General features: G+C 39.7%; 1 protein-coding gene across 1 annotated transcript; it reads right to left on the bottom strand.

Moving 5' to 3' along the window:
- Positions 1–825: 825 nt before the first annotated feature.
- LOC105184305 (uncharacterized) lies at positions 826–6,376 on the bottom strand. Its single transcript, XM_025305848.1, has 5 exons — positions 5,885–6,376; positions 2,279–2,351; positions 2,074–2,167; positions 1,839–1,980; positions 826–1,770 (listed from the first exon to the last, which is right to left on the bottom strand). The coding sequence occupies exons 1-5, from the start codon at positions 6,374–6,376 to the stop codon at positions 1,597–1,599; spliced, it is 975 nt and encodes a 324-aa protein (XP_025161633.1). The 3' UTR covers positions 826–1,596.
- Between the last annotated feature and the right edge of the window lie 12,095 nt (positions 6,377–18,471).

Raw genomic sequence — 18,471 nt, 5'->3', positions numbered from 1 at the left:
GGCTAATATTTTAGGACTTTTAGGCGTTAATAGGTTAAAATAGTCGTTATATCTTTTTCGTCGTTATAGCTTTTTTCATAAAAAGATTCACCTATAACTGTATTTTTATTATAAAAAATACAATTATTTAGTAGAAGAAAATTAATTTTTTACATATTTCATTATATTTTAGTTAAAAAATACGAAATTTATTAAGACATGATTGTGATATTAGTTAGGACAAAGGGATATTTTAGCCAAAGATTTAAAAGCAACTTTTTGCTAATGATTTTTGTTAATAGTATAACAGCTATATAAAAATTCTATATAAAAGTTCTACATAAACACTGTAATTTATAGCAATTCAATAGCAAAGTTAACATTATCAGCAATTTACTTATTAGAATATACTAAAGCAATTGTAAAAATCCAAATTTGCTTAATTTTGTTAAAAATATATCTATCTTAAGATCTTATGTACGTTTTATATAAATGCAATACATATAAATATTAATTTATAATGAAATCTTTCAAAATGCGTCATAGGTGCAAATAAGAATGTGTATTCGATAAAAATTGAAGATCATTTTTCTTGGTAAAAAGATTCTTACACACAAAAAATTATATTTTTGACTTATTTTAGTATGAAGATTCATCTTTATATTACAATTCTTTTCTATATTTTTTCTATATTTTATAAGAAATGAATCAAGAAATATATTTAAATATTTCTAATGCTCTTACATAAATTTTATTAATAAGCTGTTATAAATGTTAAATCGTTAATGGAAGTTTATTAATTAATATTATTATATCAATCGTTCTAAATAATTTTTTACAAAACTGTTGAGGTTTGTTGTGCGCCTCATTTATATAACCATGTACATGGCATGTAAATTATATTAGATATTTAAGAGTTAAGAAAACTTATATGATGTGAAGGAATGAAAAGAATATATTGTTAAAAAATTATTTTGACCACATTTAAAGGAGATAAAGTAATTTTAAAGATTCAAAAAAATTATGTTGGAATTTCTGTCCTATCATTATATATTCTCTTTCAAATTATGTAATTTTTCACATCTTTATACATCCAAAAATTTTTTTCACATCTTTACAAACATCGTAGATATCTATTATGTCTGTTATTACTCAGGATGTGCGTGTTGTAGCATTCCTGTGTCTTTAAAGACTCCTATAAAATTTTGATTTAAAATAATCATTTCTGAACGTAACATAAATTTTTTTTCATCAACCGGAGTGATTTTCTTAATCATTCGATTCGAATTTATAGGTAATTATTTATTCGTTATATAACTATCGTATCTTGACTGTATTACTCAACAAAGAACACGTGCGATATTGCAGATCGCAGTCTAAATATTAGGAAACGACGTGTTGCAGTAAAGGCAATATTTTCGGTATTAATTGTCAGCAGTCGCATTCAAGTGTACAATATTAAATTTGTACCTTTTGTTGACGGTTCAGTTTTTCAAATTTTTACATCTTGGCGATATAGTCAGTCCTAATTAACATTTTTTCACCACGTTTAATTACCTACAAAGTATAATTCCTATGGTATTTTAGACCGTGTATATTAATAGTGTTAGGTAAATGTTACAACGAAGTATCCGATGGTGTACTTTCATGATGACTGATTTGACTTAAAGAGTGTTGTAAAGCATCAGGTGTTAACCATTCCTTTGGTAAACAGCGTTGGAGAAATGGTACACATGAACTAAAATATGCAAGACGATTTACCCAACCAGGTATTTCTTGTCCACATAGAATCTGAAATATATTCATATTTACTATATAATTTATACAATATTCATTGATATTAAAAAAAGACAATATACCAATGTAAATTGACTACTGAAGTGATTACAGTTTTTATTCATGAGATGATAGCGGTCTCCTCTGAAATCTTTGCCTAATTCTGTAATAATTCTAGAAACATCTTCTTCTGTAAAATCTGTATATCCAATATGAACAGATTGTCTATAAAATAAATAAAATTACATTAATTATTCATATCAAATATTTAATGAATATTTATAAAGAGTATAAAATAGGAAAAAATATAAATTTTACCTGTATCTAAACTGTTCACCTAATTCTTCAGCTACCCTTGGTGTAATTTCAAAAATACCACTTCTAGGTTGAGCATGACCACCATATGCATATTCTATGGTAGAAATATGCTTGATATTATATACATTTCCATACATTTCATACATTTTATATTATATACATATTTCATAATTTTTGTGTCATACTTTATTTTTTAAGTACATACCTGTCCCATATATCTCCACTCCAGAATGAAATACACCAAGTCCAATAGGTGTAGTATATTCATTTATCCAATACTATAACATAACAGTCACTGAACTAAATTACATTAAATACAATAAAAATACTTTTTTTGATATTTGTAAATAATAAGATAATAATAAATTCAACCCTTAGCACTCCATTGGCTCCACTGTGGGGACATTCTCTATGAATATGATTACGCTCAAGATACTTTGTCATTGTCGGCGTTGGCAATTGTTTTTGTACTTAAAACGTTTTATACTTAAAACTTCTGTAATTTTGAAGTTAAATTATTTTTTGACTTTTTTTATGATTAAAAATCTGGAGAAAAAAGAATGTTATGATGAGAATTTAAAACTGAACGGTAGTGAAGACGTATTTAATTTTGAAGTATTAAGAGATAATTTAAATATTTTAACATCTAAAGATAATTTTGATTATGATTCTGATACTTCTAGCAGTGGTAGCGAAATTGTAACACGAAAAAGACGAAAAATGAGAGTTATTAAAAGTGAAAGCGAAGATTCGTTAGAAGACTTAGATAAATGCACATGGGAGACTATTTTCAAAGATATCACACTATGGTGAATTACAAAATTTAAAATTTTTATTTACAAGAGGAAAAGCATATTTATAAAATAAATAAAAACAAATACATTCATAAGTACTTATCATTTTTTCCGTTCAAAATAAAACTCTTTTTTCCCAGACGCTTCGCTGCAAAAGCATACCAGAGTTGCTAGTAGGCAATGGTAAAGAAACACGCGGAGTGCAAAGAGTTAATAGTAAAATACCCTAAAAAGTAAAAAAAACATTCAAATATTGAGCGTTTATACTCGATTCCGAGAGTTTACTCTCGAAATTTGGGTATATACACTTATATTTTAAATGTCTATACTGAACACTGAGTATTCATATTGAACATGGAGTGTTTACACTCTAACAATGAGTGTTTTCCTCTAACTTATATTAAATATTAAATATTAATTATTAAATAATAATTATTAAAGATTAAATATTAATATTCACACTTGAATGTACACCTTAAAAGATGAAGTGTATACACTCAATAACTGAATATTCGCATTCCAATTTGAGTGTAAATACCGCATATTTAAAAGTTTAGTCTGAACACTTGAGTATGACACTGAACAGATAAATATAAACTCTAAACTTTTGAATGTTAATCTCTACATTAAATATTCTCAAGAATTACCAAGTGCTCACTCTCTAATGATTTTGTATTAACGCTGAAATGTTAAGTGCGAATGCCCGTAAATTTTAAGATTGCTTAAACATGATTGTTTAAATTGTATAAGTAAATGCAGCCAACTTAGAATATTACGATTGCAATTTAAATAATAAATTCTCTTTATACAGTGCCTACCAAAAGTTCGGGGCCACCTAAATAATTTTTGAACGGTTTGAAATATAGGATTGAAATTTATAAGGATTCAATGGGATCACAAAGTCTATTATTTAACCACAAAAACACCCACCTCCCCACATCCCCGGAGGCTGGGGGGAGGAGGGAGCCAAAAAATCTCAAATGGTATGTTGGGTTGAGTGAGAGCTCGTTCGAAAGGGCTTTCCGAGGCGAAAACAACGCGAGGTCGCCGAGGTCTCTACGATTTTTTTTCGCAGAGTTATGATCATTTGAACATTGAGATTTTGTGAGGGCCCACAGCGACAACAGAAGAAAGGTCAAGCTTCACGCGGGCACGCGCGTTCCTGTGTGTGTGTGCGTGCGTGCGTATGTGTGTGTGTGTGTGTGCGTGCGTGTTCGGCCAACTAAGGCAAGACTGAGATAGGAACACTGGCATATGTGAAGAAATAAAAACACTAATTATTTAATCAAATGTTCAAATTGATGTCCTTCGACAACTTAGCAGTGTCTTAAACGAATGTAAAACGTTTCAATTACGTTAGTTAAAAAATCGGGTGTAATTGAATTTGAAACGTTCACTATTTTTTCCCGCAGCTCTTCTAAATTTTCGGACCTAGTCTCATAGACCTTTGTTTTCAAAATTATTGCAATTTGCTAAGAAACCAAGTGATACCGGCTATTCAAGATATTGCTGGAGAAGCTTTCCACAATGTTTGGTTTCAGCAGGATGGAGCCCCAGCTCATTTTTCTCTGTAAGCTCGAAATATTCTAAACGATATTTTCAGTGATCGATGGATTGGTAGAAAAGACACAATAGAATGGCCACCGAGATCACTAGATCTAACCCCATTAGACTTCTTTTACTACGGGTATTTGAAAACAAAGATCTATGAGATTAGGTCCGAAAATTTAGAAGAGATGCAGGAAAAAATAGTGAATGTTTCAAATTCAATTACACCCGATAGTAGTATGTGGGCAGGTATGGCCCGTCAAAACATTCCCCCTCCACTCGACCCGCTGGCGCCACTAAACCACGCCCACCGGCGCCGGCGGGTCGAGTGGGGAATTTTTTGACGGGCCATACCTACCCACAGACAAAAACTAATCGACTTTTGAAATAAGCAAATTATGACCGTCATTATTAGAGAGTTTGACAATTCTGACTTTTGATCAGCTACTTAATTTGCATATTGCATTTGCGGAAAAACTCTGTGGAGTTGTGCCGGATTCGAACCTGGGGACCTCTGGCTCTTGAGTCACGCGTCTTACTACTACGCTACCGCTATACCCTGATGGAAACTAGCTATATCGTCTACATACGGAAAGTATCGACGACACAGCTTTTAGAAAAACTCTGTAAAGGTCTTGCTGGATTCGAACCTGGCACCTCAGGCTCTTGAGTCACGCGTCTTACCACTACGTTACCGCTATACCCTGATGGAAACTAGCTATATCGTCTACATACGGAAAATATTGACGTCACAAGTTTTGAAAAAAACCCTGTAAGGCCCTCTGTTGGATTTGAACCGGAGCCTCTGTCTCTCGAATTAAGCCGTCTTACCACCGTACTACTTACCTGTGTGTCCCCATCGCTTTCGAAAAATTAAGTTAAGTTGGGTTTTGTTACAACGAATTGGAGATCGCTGGGGAAGAGAAAAGAGATGGAGAGAAAGAAATATACATTTTTATAAAATAAATTTGCATTTATTTTTGAAGTTACATAAAGCTATTGTTGGAAAACGATACTATCAGTCTATACATACCCCCTGAATATTTTTACTTGTGTGTCCCCTTCGCTTTCGAACTCGAAAAATTAAGTTAAGTTAGGTTTTGTTACAACGCATTGGAGATCGCAAGGAAGAGAAAAGAGGTGGAGAGAAAAGAATATACAACATTTTTATGAAATAAATTTACATTTTATTTTTTGGAGTTACATTCATAGCTTTGCAAACACTCGTAGCATTGAGCGTTTGTTATAATCTCGTGTATAATTTCATTTAAATGAATCGTAGTCAATTCACGGAATACAATATTAAAATATGTGTCTAAAAATTGTAAATTTTTCATTTGACGTCGTACATTTTCCTCGATTTTGCGATATTTATCAACGAACGTCTGTTTTACGAAATCTTCGTTTACACCTTCCTTCGTGAGATTAAGTTCTATTTCGGCTACTAAAATACATTTACAATTACTCACAAGAGCGGCAACCGCTTGTAACTGCTCGTATCGGGTGTCGATACATTTTGTGACAGTTTGCAGACCATCGAAAGATGTTTTCTGCATTATAATATTCTCTGTATACAGCTTACGCTTCTTCAGCGGCGGTTGCTTCAGATGCGTAGACTCCTCCGATGTTTTCTTCGCAGGTCCGCTCTCGTCCAGCATTTTCCCTCGCTGACTCACCATTACAGCTCGTGCACCGTACGCTGAGGTAAAGTTGATGCTGATATTGTTGATGATGATAGGGGTTGGTGTATTCTCATTTTCCCCACACAAATAAGAATTTGCAGAGGGTATAACGTCTTTAAACTTCTCCCACGTATTCAAATCAAGGAGAATTCCTGAAGACGTGTTCCCCATGATCCTGATCGTTGGCTCAAATGGACCCATGTCGTACGTGGTGCGCAATCCAACCTGCATCCTCTTAGTGTCCGAATTGTTGAGCGCGTACGTCGTACATAGAAGCATGTTACGGTTGTTTCCGACTTCTGTAGAGAGACTGCTTCGTCTTCTTCGACGTCTTCTTGAGAGCGGTGTCCACGTTAGCACAGGACATTTTCTTCTAAGAACTTGTAAATAACTTGTAAAGAACTTGTAATAACGAGAACTAGCTATGCTGCAAGTAGAACCAACGGAGCTCGAATGCTTCACCAGTCTCAGCTCCGTATGGCTTTCCCCGTAGAGAATAGAAAAAAGTAGTGGGGGGTGGTGATGCGCAGGCGTAAAAGATCTACAACTACTTATCTTTTTCAAAATGATATACAAAAGTTGTATCATTAACGTTTACTTAGGATGGTAGATAAGTCCCTGTATCGATAACATACAATTTCTGAAACCGCTTCTCCGGGGACGATTAGATATACCTCGTTATATTAGCTTATTGTTATGTTAGATTAGATATACCGCTACGAGCGTGGGAAAATCCGTTAAGAATACATTAAAAGGAGATTATTACCGATAATTTTTTCATCTTTACTTTTCGAAGATATGGTTTGGAGAAAATTTTAAAAGCGTAGAAAATAGAGTAGAGGAAAAGCTGACGAAGACACCGTCTTTCGTCTTTTCGTTCAGTTCCTCCGCAACAACAGACGCGTATTGCAGCATTTGCTTAAGTAATGTCGAAGAAAGTGTTGAGAAGATGTCGTTGCTCGTTGAAACCGTTCGCGAGTGTATTATCGTGGCATCGATTATAAATCCTCTCATCGAACGCGAGAGGTATTTGCACGAACTCGTGGCTAATAACGATGAGTGCAATTATTTAACGTTTTATAGTTTCGCGGCCTCATGCAGTAGTACTCTGCTGGGAATGCTATTTGCATGTAGGCATTTTAAAAGCGATCAGAGACTTTGTGAAATTGCTGTGGATATTGTGGAAGCTCGAAGATTGTTCGGAGAAAATGAACTAGATATCGGTAACCACGTCTGTGACATGTTCCTTACTTCATCGTAAGTCTTTTATTATTCATTTCTAAAGCAACATAAGAAATAATTCATATTGTCGTCGGTTTTCCCATTAACTTTTATCTTTTCTCTCGTTCAGTCTTTCTCAATGCTTCTCTCGAAAACGAAGAGCATCGAAAGAGCTTTTCCCTGAACAGACAATCTCACCGCCCACATTACGACATTCCAACAACGAAAAAGTAGAAGAAACGTTGAGGAATGACACTGCCCACAGTTCATCAGCAGTCTCTAATTACACAACCCGTGAGGAGATGCATGATATTGAGGAAGCATCGGCTAAAGAGGCACAACACAGCCGTCTCCACGCCAAGCCCTTCGACATTCGTTTCTTGCTCGAAAACTATCACTTAGGTAGGGTGATATTGAACTCGTAATTCATTTCTACGCGTCATGCGTAAAATTTAAGAAAATTAAAATTAAATTTTTACAGTGCAACAGGGTGGTGGGGGCGAACAGTCAGATTTCCATGACGTAGACAAGCACAACGAAAAAGAAGAGGACGTTGTAGGAGAAGGAGGGGAACAATCGAACGCACCGGAAACCACCCTAATTAGAGCTAATATTAGCGAGACCGACTATAAATTTATTCAAATTTATGGTGAAAGGATGCGTAAATTTAGAAAATTTAATATTCTCGGTAGGGAAGCGCGCATCAAAATTAGGCCTCCCCCCGACGATAACGATATCGTGCTTTACCTCGAAAATGCTTTCCGCGAAATCTATGCCTACGCTGTTAACTCGGTCGGTCTAAACGACTACGTCGGGTTATCGTTTGCTTCAGCAGACTTAACTCGGGGACCTGCAGGTTTATCGTTTCGCCCAGCACGTGACTTGAGCTATGGAGATATTTGGAATCTTGTGAGCTCGCTAGTTCAAAGCGCTGGAGGTCACGATATACTGGAGCATTTTACAGTTAATGTTTTCAATGTCACGTTACCTTCGGGGCAAGGCGCAAAACCAAACAAATTAACGCATGAAGGGGTTGCAAAACGTTCGATCCTTATTATAAACAATACAGATAATCTACCAGGTATGTCGGTAATTACTTTCCGGTTTTTGTAACAGATGTCACTAGCCATAAGTATGCAATGTTTATGATTTTATATATATGTCATTTTATTCTACTGACATTAACCTCAAAACTACACAAGTTACGTTCCGCCAAAATAACAGCGTTATAGATTAATAGTTTTTTGAAAATGTCGAGTTTTGTGCCTAAAAACGTGCATTTGCGGCATTCATTACTTTTCTTGTTTAATCAAAAGAAAAAAGCCGCTGAAAGTCATCGTTTGCTGGTAGAGACTTACGGTGAGCATGCTCCAACCATAAGAACATGTAAAACGTGGTTTCGACAATTCAAATGTGGTGATTTCAACGTTCAAGACAAAAAATGTCCTGGTAAAACGTTTGAAGATGCGGAATTGCAGGAGTTATTGGATGAAGACCCAACACAAACTCAAAAACAATTGGCAGAAAAGTTGAATGTGAGCCGAGTAGCAATTTGTGAACGATTACAAGCGATGGGAAAGATCCAAAAGATGGGAAGATGAGTGCCACATGAATTGAATGACAGGCAATTGGAAAATCGAAAAATCGTCAGTGAAATGCTGCTTCAAAGGTATGAAAGGAAGTCATTTCTGCATCGAATAGTAACGGGTGATGAAAAACGGATTTATTTCGAAAATTCCAAGCGAAAAAAATCATGGTTATCACCTGGCGAAGGCGGCCCATCGACTGCAAGGCCAAATCGCTTTGGTCGCAAGACCATGTTCTGTGTCTGGTGGGACCAGGTTGGTGTCGTATATTATGAACTGTTGAAACCTGGAGAAACAGTTAATACTGATCGCTACCAATAACAAATGATCAATTTGAACTGTGCATTGATCGAAAAACGTCCACAATACGCTCAAAGACATGATAAGGTGATTTTGCAACATGACAACGCGCCGTCTCATACAGCAAAACCAGTCAAAGAAGTGTTGAAATCACTTGGATGGGAAGTTTTATCGCACCCGCCGTACTCTCCAGACCTGGCTCCATCCGACTACCACCTTTTCGCATCGATGGGGTACGCGCTTGCACAGCAGTACTTCGCCGATTTCGATAAAGTTAAAAAGTGGCTCGATGAATAGTTTAGCTCAAAGGAGAAACAGTTCTTTTGGAATGGCATCCATAAATTGCCTGAGAGATGGGCAAAATGTATGGAATCAAATGGCCAATACTTTGAATAAATATATTTTAACTATCCATTGTAAATAATGTGTTTTCTTTAGCGAAAAAACCGGAAAGGAATTACCGACACACCTGGTATGTTTCCCGCGTTCGCTTGTAGCTGTAATGATTTATAGCGAACGCGGGAATGTGTGCACTGGGGAGCTTCACGCAAAATGGAATACTGTGAGAAAACAGAATTCTGTGATGCAGCGAGAGCTAGCACTCGAACTCACGCGGAAAGCTGGCGTTTCTATACCCGATGAAGGATGTAACATTCCAGAGTTCGAACGTTTCCAACTCCATCTCGCAAGGTACGATACGACGATCACTGTTTATAATTTTAGCTCTTTTGCTCGTGGTGCGCCACCGTTATACGATGGCAGCGGGGTGCTCGTCTCTCTAGGTCGCGCGGTTAGACATAAACTAAATATCATGTATTACGAACGCAGTCGCCACTTTAATCCAATATTGAATTTAAGAGCTGCTAGTGGAAGTAGGGGGCTATTGCGTTCGTTGCAACCGTGGATATAAACCTGAAAGGGGACATCGATGTTCAAATGCGTGTCTCCGGTGTTTCGCCGTTCCGTCGTGTGAAGAAACGGTTCAACTAATCCATTGTAGCATGTGTCAACGGGCGTTTTACGGTAGCGCATGCTTCGAACGACATCGAGCCCCAAAGTCATACAACGTCGAGACAACATCGAGTGTCTGTAGCATTCTCCGGATTTGCAATAAATGCGGTCGTTTACAAAACTCAAGAAAAAAAACATAAATGTGGTATGATTTATTGTCGTATTTGCGCGTCGTCAAAACCACTGAACCACCTCTGTTTCATGCGCCCGCTTCGTCACACCGACAGATTATCGAAAAATCCAACGCGAGCGGAAAATATTAGTGAAACTGAAACTGAAACGGAAGATGAAAATAATAAGAACGTAGAAACGAGCGAACGCGAGAAAGGTCGCGTCGCATTTGTGTTTTATGATTTTGAGACACGGCAGGATGATGTGGTCGAAGGCAGTGAAAATGTTAAAACGCATTCGATTTTCAACGAGATATTGGTCTATTGTCGCAACGACGTGGATATTCTCCGTCGAGCATGTCTCGCCTTTCGTAAAATTTTTTTGGAACGGGGAAAAGTATGTCTCTTCGAAGAATGTACAACCATCGCTTCCACTTGTATGCGAGTTTTCTGGAAAAACTTTTTGCATGAGAAAGAGATAGGTATCATTCCGACGGGGGGTTACAGACGTGGTAATAATCAATCGGATAAAGCTCTTCAATGGTTGCTGTGGAAGGAACGCGAACTCGGGCGTGTTATAATTCATGCTGGTAGAGGACGGGAACAACGTTCATCAGATGGTACATTAGTTGACGGCTATTACGAGTCGGAAAATCCACCGCGAAGACATGTTCTACAATTTCACAGGTGCTTTTGGCATGGATGTCCTGCATGCTTTCGAGTGAACCGCGATAGACCACTCTCGATCAGTGTACACGCAGATACGATCGACGCACGCTACGAACGCACACTCTCAACGTCAAGTCGTCTTCAAAAACAGGGATATTTCCTTACGGAGAAATGGGAATGCGTCTTCAGTCGAGAGCTGCGTGAGAATCAGGAGATGCGTGATTTGTAGAAAATCAGCCAATGCTACGAACCATGCCCCTCGATCCTCGCGACGCATTCTTCGGGGGTCGCACAGGAATATCGTCACGCAGTACGAAGTTACGGGGATGAGAAGATACGTTACGTTGACGTATGCTCTCTATACTCCTATGTGCTGAAGACAGGCGCTTTTCCGATCGGACATCCGGAAGTTTACGTGGGTAAAGAGTGTTCCAACTTAATCGATGTGGCTCCTGATTTTAACTTTACTACGGTGGAAGGACTCGTACAATGCAGAGTACTCGCACCAGTGAACTCTTTCACCTCGTACTACCGTTTCGCACGCAAGGTAAATTATTGTTCGCACTCTGTCGCAGCTGCTGTGAAACATTCTCTCAAATAGCGTGTACACATGAGAATCCAGCCGATCGTGAATTCGAAGGCACTTGAGTCTCTTGCGAACTACGAAGAGCCATTGAGAAAGGCTATCGTGTGACATCTGTGAGCGAAATATGGAATTATAAAATCTCACGATACGATCCTAGTACACGGCAGGGCGGATTGTTTGCCGAATATATTAATTGTTTCCTACAGCTTAAGCAGGAGGCCAGCGGCTGGCGAACGAATGCAAGGATAACGACGAGAACGCAAAAGAAAATTATTAAGGAAGTATAAAGAATTGAGGGGTTGTTCTCGATAGGTGTAATATAGCGCGGAATCCCGGTCTACGCTCGGTTGCAAAGTTGTGTCTGAATTCCTTCTGGGGAAAATTCGGTCAACGTTCTAATCTACCGAATACAGAGATTGTTAGAACGCGAGAACATTTATTATCTTTGCTCACAAGTCCCGAGCATGAAATAATAAATATTTTGCCTGTAAACGACGACGTGATCTACGTCACGTGGCGACTGCGACAAGAGGCGCTCGTACCTTCTTCGATGACAAATGTAGTAATAGCGGCTTACACGACGGCGCAGGCACGACTAAAATTATACGAATATTTAGAAAAATTAGACCGCCGTGTATTATTTATGACACCGATTCCTGTATATATGTGAGCACCGGTAACCCCAATGAGTACGAACCGGCGTACGGATAATTTTTTGGGTGATATGACGGATGAGCTTGAGAACCATGGTCAAGGTAGTTACATAGAGACCTTATATCCGGAGGCCCAAAATTTTACTCCTACGTTGTACGTACTCCGCAAGGTAGAACTCACGAAGTTTGTAAAGTAAAGGGGATAACCCTAAACTTCGAAAATTCGAGATATATTAACTTTAGCAATATAAAAAATTTATTAATAGCCGGAAAAATAACCGAAAACGAGAAAAATGATGAGAGGGAGGAGGATTCGCGGAAAACGTCGATAAATTTACGTTTTAAGAGCGATTCGGCGTACCGCATTTCACGACGTCGTAACGAGAAACGAGAGCAAATCATGCAAGTCTGTGCTGCTAAAACGTAGATTCGACATAACACAGGACACTCTCTGCCATATGGCTACGTGGCGTCGTAAGAGAGTAGTCGGTTGATCCTTCTCCTCTTTCGAATCTGAACACTTATTTCTAGAGAATAAGAAAATGTATAAATGTAAATATAGTGTTAAGTATTCTGTGTAAAAATATATGACTGTTTTCTCTCAATAATGACTTATCTGTATATTGCGTACACAGGGATATGAGCTAGTGGTCCCGTTATGGAAGACTCCTCGGCGCGGGGTTATAAGACCATCACCGTTTCTTCTTTTCTTCAGTATTTATGTAGCTCACTAGGTAACAGAATCAATCATTTAGCAAAATGGACGTTCGCTGGAAACATCCTTGGACATCTATCGTTTGCGGTCCTACGGGCTGTGGGAAAACGGTTTTCGTAAAGACTTTTCTTCGTTATTTACCTGCAATGGCGGATACCCGTTTCGACAGGATCCTATTCTATTATGCCGAGTGGCAAGAGACTTACCGTCAATTACAGCAAGAAGTGACGAAATCAGGCCGTTGTATGATAGAATTTCGAGAAGGCTTACCGCGCGCGGATGATTATTCAAACGACCCTCTTGTCGCGAAATTGGTGATAATAGACGATCTCATGAGGGAATCGTCATCGTGCGAAGTAATTGTCGATCTGTTCACAAAGGGGAGTCATCACAAAAACCTTAGTGTTATACTCATTTCGCAAAATCTATTTCATCAAGGNGAGGTATTTCAGGCAAAGGATTATTCCCTCATTTATTTAATACCGTCGAAAACCAATATTACACCGGCCATTACCGGATTTCGGTATTTCTCACCAGATACGATGAAACCGGATGAACGTGAAGAGTTTTTAGCCTGGCATGCGGAGATGGTTAGTAAAAACGTCGAGTTCGATTTTCAACGAGAGATATTGGTCTATTGTCGCAACGACGTGGATATTCTTCGTCGCGCATGTCTCGCCTTTCGTAACATTTTTTTGGAACGGGAAAAGTATGTCCCTTCGAAGAATGTACAACCATCGCTTCCACTTGTATGCGAGTTTTCCGGAAAAAATTTTGCGTGAGAAAGAGATAGGTATCATTCCGACGGGGGTTACAGACGCGGTAATAATCAATCGGATAAAAGCTCTTCAATGGTTGCTGTGGAAGGAACGCGAACTCGGGCGCGTTTATAATTCATGCTGGTAGAGGACGGGAACAACGTTTTATCAGATGGTACATTATTGACGGCTATTACGAGTCGGAAAATCCACCGCGAAGACATGTTCTACAATTTCACGGGTGCTTTTTGGCATGGATGTCCTGCATGCTTTCGAGTGAACCGCGATAGACCACTCTCGACAGTGTACACACGGATACGATCGACGCACGCTACGAACGCACACTCTCAACGTCAAGTCGTCTTCAAAACAGGGATATTTCCTTACGGAGAAATGGGAATGCGTCTTCAATCGAGAGCTGCGTGAGAATCAGGAGATGCGTGATTTTGTAGAAAAATCACCCAATGCTACGAACCATGCCCCTCGATCCTCGCGACGCATTCTTCAGGGGTCGCACAGGGAATATCGTCACGCAGTACGAAGTTACGGGGGATGAGAAGATACGTTACGTTGACGTATGCTCTCTATACCCCTATGTGCTGAAGACAGGCGCTTTTCCGATCGGACATCCGGAAGTTTACGTGGGTGAAGAGTGTTCCAACTTAATCGGTGTGGCTCCTGATTTTAACTTTACTACGGTGGAAGGACTCGTACAATGCAGAGTACTCGCACCACGTGAACTCTTTCACCTCGTACTACCGTTTCGCACGCAAGGTAAATTATTGTTCGCACTCTGTCGCAGCTGCTGTGAAACATTTCTCAAATAGCGTGTACACATGAGAATCCAGCCGATCGTGAATTCGAAGGCACTTGGGTCTCTTGCGAACTACGAAAAGCCATTGAGAAAGGTTATCGTGTGACATCTGTGAGCGAAATATGGAATTATAAAATCTCACGATACGATCCTAGTACACGGCAGGGCGGATTGTTTGCCGAATATATTAATTGTTTCCTACAGCTTAAGCAGGAGGCCAGCGGTTGGCCGAACGAATGCGAGGATAACGACGAGAACGCAAAAGAAAATTATTTAAGGGAGTATAAAGAAATTGAGGGGATTGTTCTCGATAGGTGTAATATAGCGTGGAATCCCGGTCTACGCTCGGTTGCAAAGTTGTGTCTGAATTCCTTCTGGGGAAAATTCGGTCAACGTTCTAATCTACCGAATACAGAGATTGTTAGAACGCGAGAACATTTATTATCTTTGCTCACAAGTCCCGAGCATGAAATAATAAATATTTTGCCTGTAAACGACGACGTGATCTACGTCACGTGGCGACTGCGACAAGAGGCGCTCGTACCTTCTTCGATGACAAATGTAGTAATAGCGGCTTACACGACGGCGCAGGCACGACTAAAATTATACGAATATTTAGAAAAATTAGACCGCCGTGTATTATATTATGACACCGATTCCTGTATATATGTGAGCACCGGTGACCCCAATGAGTACGAACCGCGTACGGGTAATTTTTTGGGTGATATGACGGATGAGCTTGAGAATCATGGTCAAGGTAGTTACATAGAAACCTTTATATCCGGAGGCTCAAAATTTTACTCCTACGTTGTACGTACTCCGCAAGGTAGAACTCACGAAGTTTGTAAAGTAAAGGGGATAACCCTAAACTTCGAAAATTCGAGATATATTAACTTTAGCAGTATAAAAAATTTATTAATAGCCGGAAAAATAACCGAAAACGAAAAGATGATGAGAGGGAGGAGGATTCGCGGAAAACATCGATAAATTTACGTTTTAGAGCGATTCGGCGTACCGCATTTCACGACGTCGTAACGAGAGACGAGAGCAAATCATGCAAGTCTGTGCTGCTAAAACGTAGATTCGACAATAACACAGGACACTCTCTGCCATATGGCTACGTGGCGTCGTAAGAGAGTAGTCGGTTGATCCTTCTCCTCTTTCGAATCTGAACACTTATTTCTAGAGAATAAGAAAATGTATAAATGTAAATATAGTGTTAAGTATTCTGTGTAAAAATATACGACTGTTTTCTCTCAATAATGACTTATCTGTATATTGCGTACACAGGGATATGAGCTAGTGGTCCCGTTATGGAAGACTCCTCGGCGCGGGGTTATAAGACCATCACCGTTTCTTCTTTTCTTCAGTATTTATGTAGCTTCACTAGGTAACAGAATCAATCATTTAGCAAAATGGACGTTCGCTGGAAACATCCTTGGACATCTATCGTTTGCGGTCCTACGGGCTGTGGGAAAACGGTTTTCGTAAAGACTTTTCTTCGTTATTTACCTGCAATGGCGGATACCCGTTTCGACAGGATCCTATTCTATTATGCCGAGTGGCAAGAGACTTACCGTCAATTACAGCAAGAAGTGACGAAATCAGGCCGTTGTATGATAGAATTTCGAGAAGGCTTACCGCGCGCGGATGATTATTCAAACGACCCTCTTGTCGCGAAATTGGTGATAATAGACGATCTCATGAGGGAATCGTCATCGTGCGAAGTAATTGTCGATCTGTTCACAAAGGGGAGTCATCACAAAAACCTTAGTGTTATACTCATTTCGCAAAATCTATTTCATCAAGGACGAGGGCAACGAGATATTTCTCTCAATACGAATTACATCGTGGTGTTCAAAAACCCCCGTGATCGTGCTCAGATACGCCACTTGGCCAGGCAGGTATATCCGGAAGATTCAAAGTTTTTGGAAGAAGCTTACTATGACGCTACATCGTTTCCACATGGATATCTGTTGCTCGATCTGAAACAATCTACTCCGGATGAGTATCGGTTTCGTACATGTATCCTCCCCACCGATACCACGCACTATGTTTACGTTCAACGAGGATCCACCAGAAGTTACGTATAAAACCCGTGCATATGCTTATCCTGTGACAGTCTTGTCGTCGCAATGACAATGGGTGGTGGTAGCAGAACGGTTGCGAAAAAGAACGATAAAACAGTAAGTCTGGCAAAACGATCCATCGGTGCGAAAAACATCTCTCTCCTGAAGGCGTTGTGCTACTTGACGGAGAAACAACGCGCTGCCTTTCTGCGAGAAGCGGACCGTGATTTCATTAGATGTATTTGCGAGTGCGCCTTCAACACACTCAAAGGTAACGTACCGCTCGGCAGTAGGGAAAAAAATCGTCTATCACGTTACAAAGCAACGCTACGTCATATCGCTAATAACCGTGCCGATTGGAGAGGTAAACGGAAAGTGATAGTACAGCGTGGAGGATTTCTACCTTATCTGATTGGCCCTATACTCGGTGCTATATTATCCAAAATTATTGATAATTAAGACTGTTCGCGCTTGAACCATGGAAAGAGCCAAGAAGATGGTACTGATTTCTACGGATAATCTTGAGAGATTACAGCAGCAGACTCATACATCGCCGACCTCGCTGTCGTCGTCGTCGTTGGCGTCTTCCTCGACTACGATTCCCTCTGTTTTGACAGATAAACCCACAACTGGGTTGAACATAGCATCGGTAGAGAATGAAAATACGGTGCGTACTCCGGGTTCCGTCCTGTCACGTCTCGACGCAGAGATGCATAGAATTCTCAACTCTCCGGTCCTCGGAGGAGCGCGGGAAAAATGGAGATTGTATAGAGAGGTGCTTCAGCGATATCTGTACTTTTTTCGAGAGCGGGAAAAACGTCGATTACGCGGAAAAAAAGAAGAGAAACCCGATGTTGGTGGTGCGGTCGACGATGATGAAAACGTTGGGAAAGGGGAAAATACCCCTCGTGAAGATGACGAATACGCTGACGGAAATGCGGTAGAAGAAAACACAGGTATAGATGCAAATGAAGATATTCCCAATATAGAGACCGGAGTACGTCGAACGTTGAACGTTTCTCAACACGTACGAGCCGATACACGTAGTCATCACCAGCAAACAGAAAAGTATCGGGAGAATACTGAATAAAGTGCCAAAGAGTTACCGAGCTAAAGCGCGCAAGCTGTTGGTACATTTGTGTGATGCGGCGGTACCCGGTCGATTAAGCTGGGACAGACAAGGAGTCGTAACAATAGATGATAGAATTCTGAGAGGATCGAATATCATCGACCTCTTAAACGACGCGGCTCGTGAACGAAAAACCACCAGAGCAGTAGCGAGAGTACAGTTTGCACGCCTTTTGCGCGAAGTAGATACTCCTCCGGAATTTGTAGGAAATCGAGAATTATTGGAAGAAGTCATGGACGAAAGTGATCTTTCCGCGAGATTGAGAGAAACTCTTCCGAGAGGTAGCAGCACACCGCTCCCATCATCTAACGAGCAGCTTTGGTCTAAACGTAAGATTGCCCAGACGTCGTTTGAGGAAAAAGATCACGAGGATGGACGGTCTCTGTTTGTAACAACCAATGAGAATAGAAATAAAACACGAATGAGCGGAGACACTTCTGAACCAACGAGTAAAAGACGCATGATAGATTGGAACCCGTTAGAATTGGGTATAGCTTCTTCGCCGACTAACAGCTATGCACATCGGCTTCCACCAACGAAAGAACGAACGCGCAAACGTACTATCGGAGACACGTCTCTCGCTGAAGAACGCGACACAGAGCGCGTACACGCGACATTTATAACTTCCTATCAACATAGGCGTAAAACACGAGTGAACGAGTGAACGACAACGCTTCTAAATCAGCGGGTAAAAGACGTTTGATCAATTGGAACACACTGGAATGACAGACCTCGCAAAATTCTACTACGACC

The sequence above is a fragment of the Harpegnathos saltator genome, unplaced genomic scaffold (genome assembly GCF_003227715.2).
Source record: "Harpegnathos saltator strain DR-91 unplaced genomic scaffold, Hsal_v8.6 scaffold719, whole genome shotgun sequence".
In the NCBI taxonomy this organism is placed as follows: domain Eukaryota; kingdom Metazoa; phylum Arthropoda; class Insecta; order Hymenoptera; family Formicidae; genus Harpegnathos; species Harpegnathos saltator.
The sequence above is the reverse complement of the archived record's forward strand: the minus strand, read 5'-3'. Positions and strand labels throughout refer to the sequence as shown.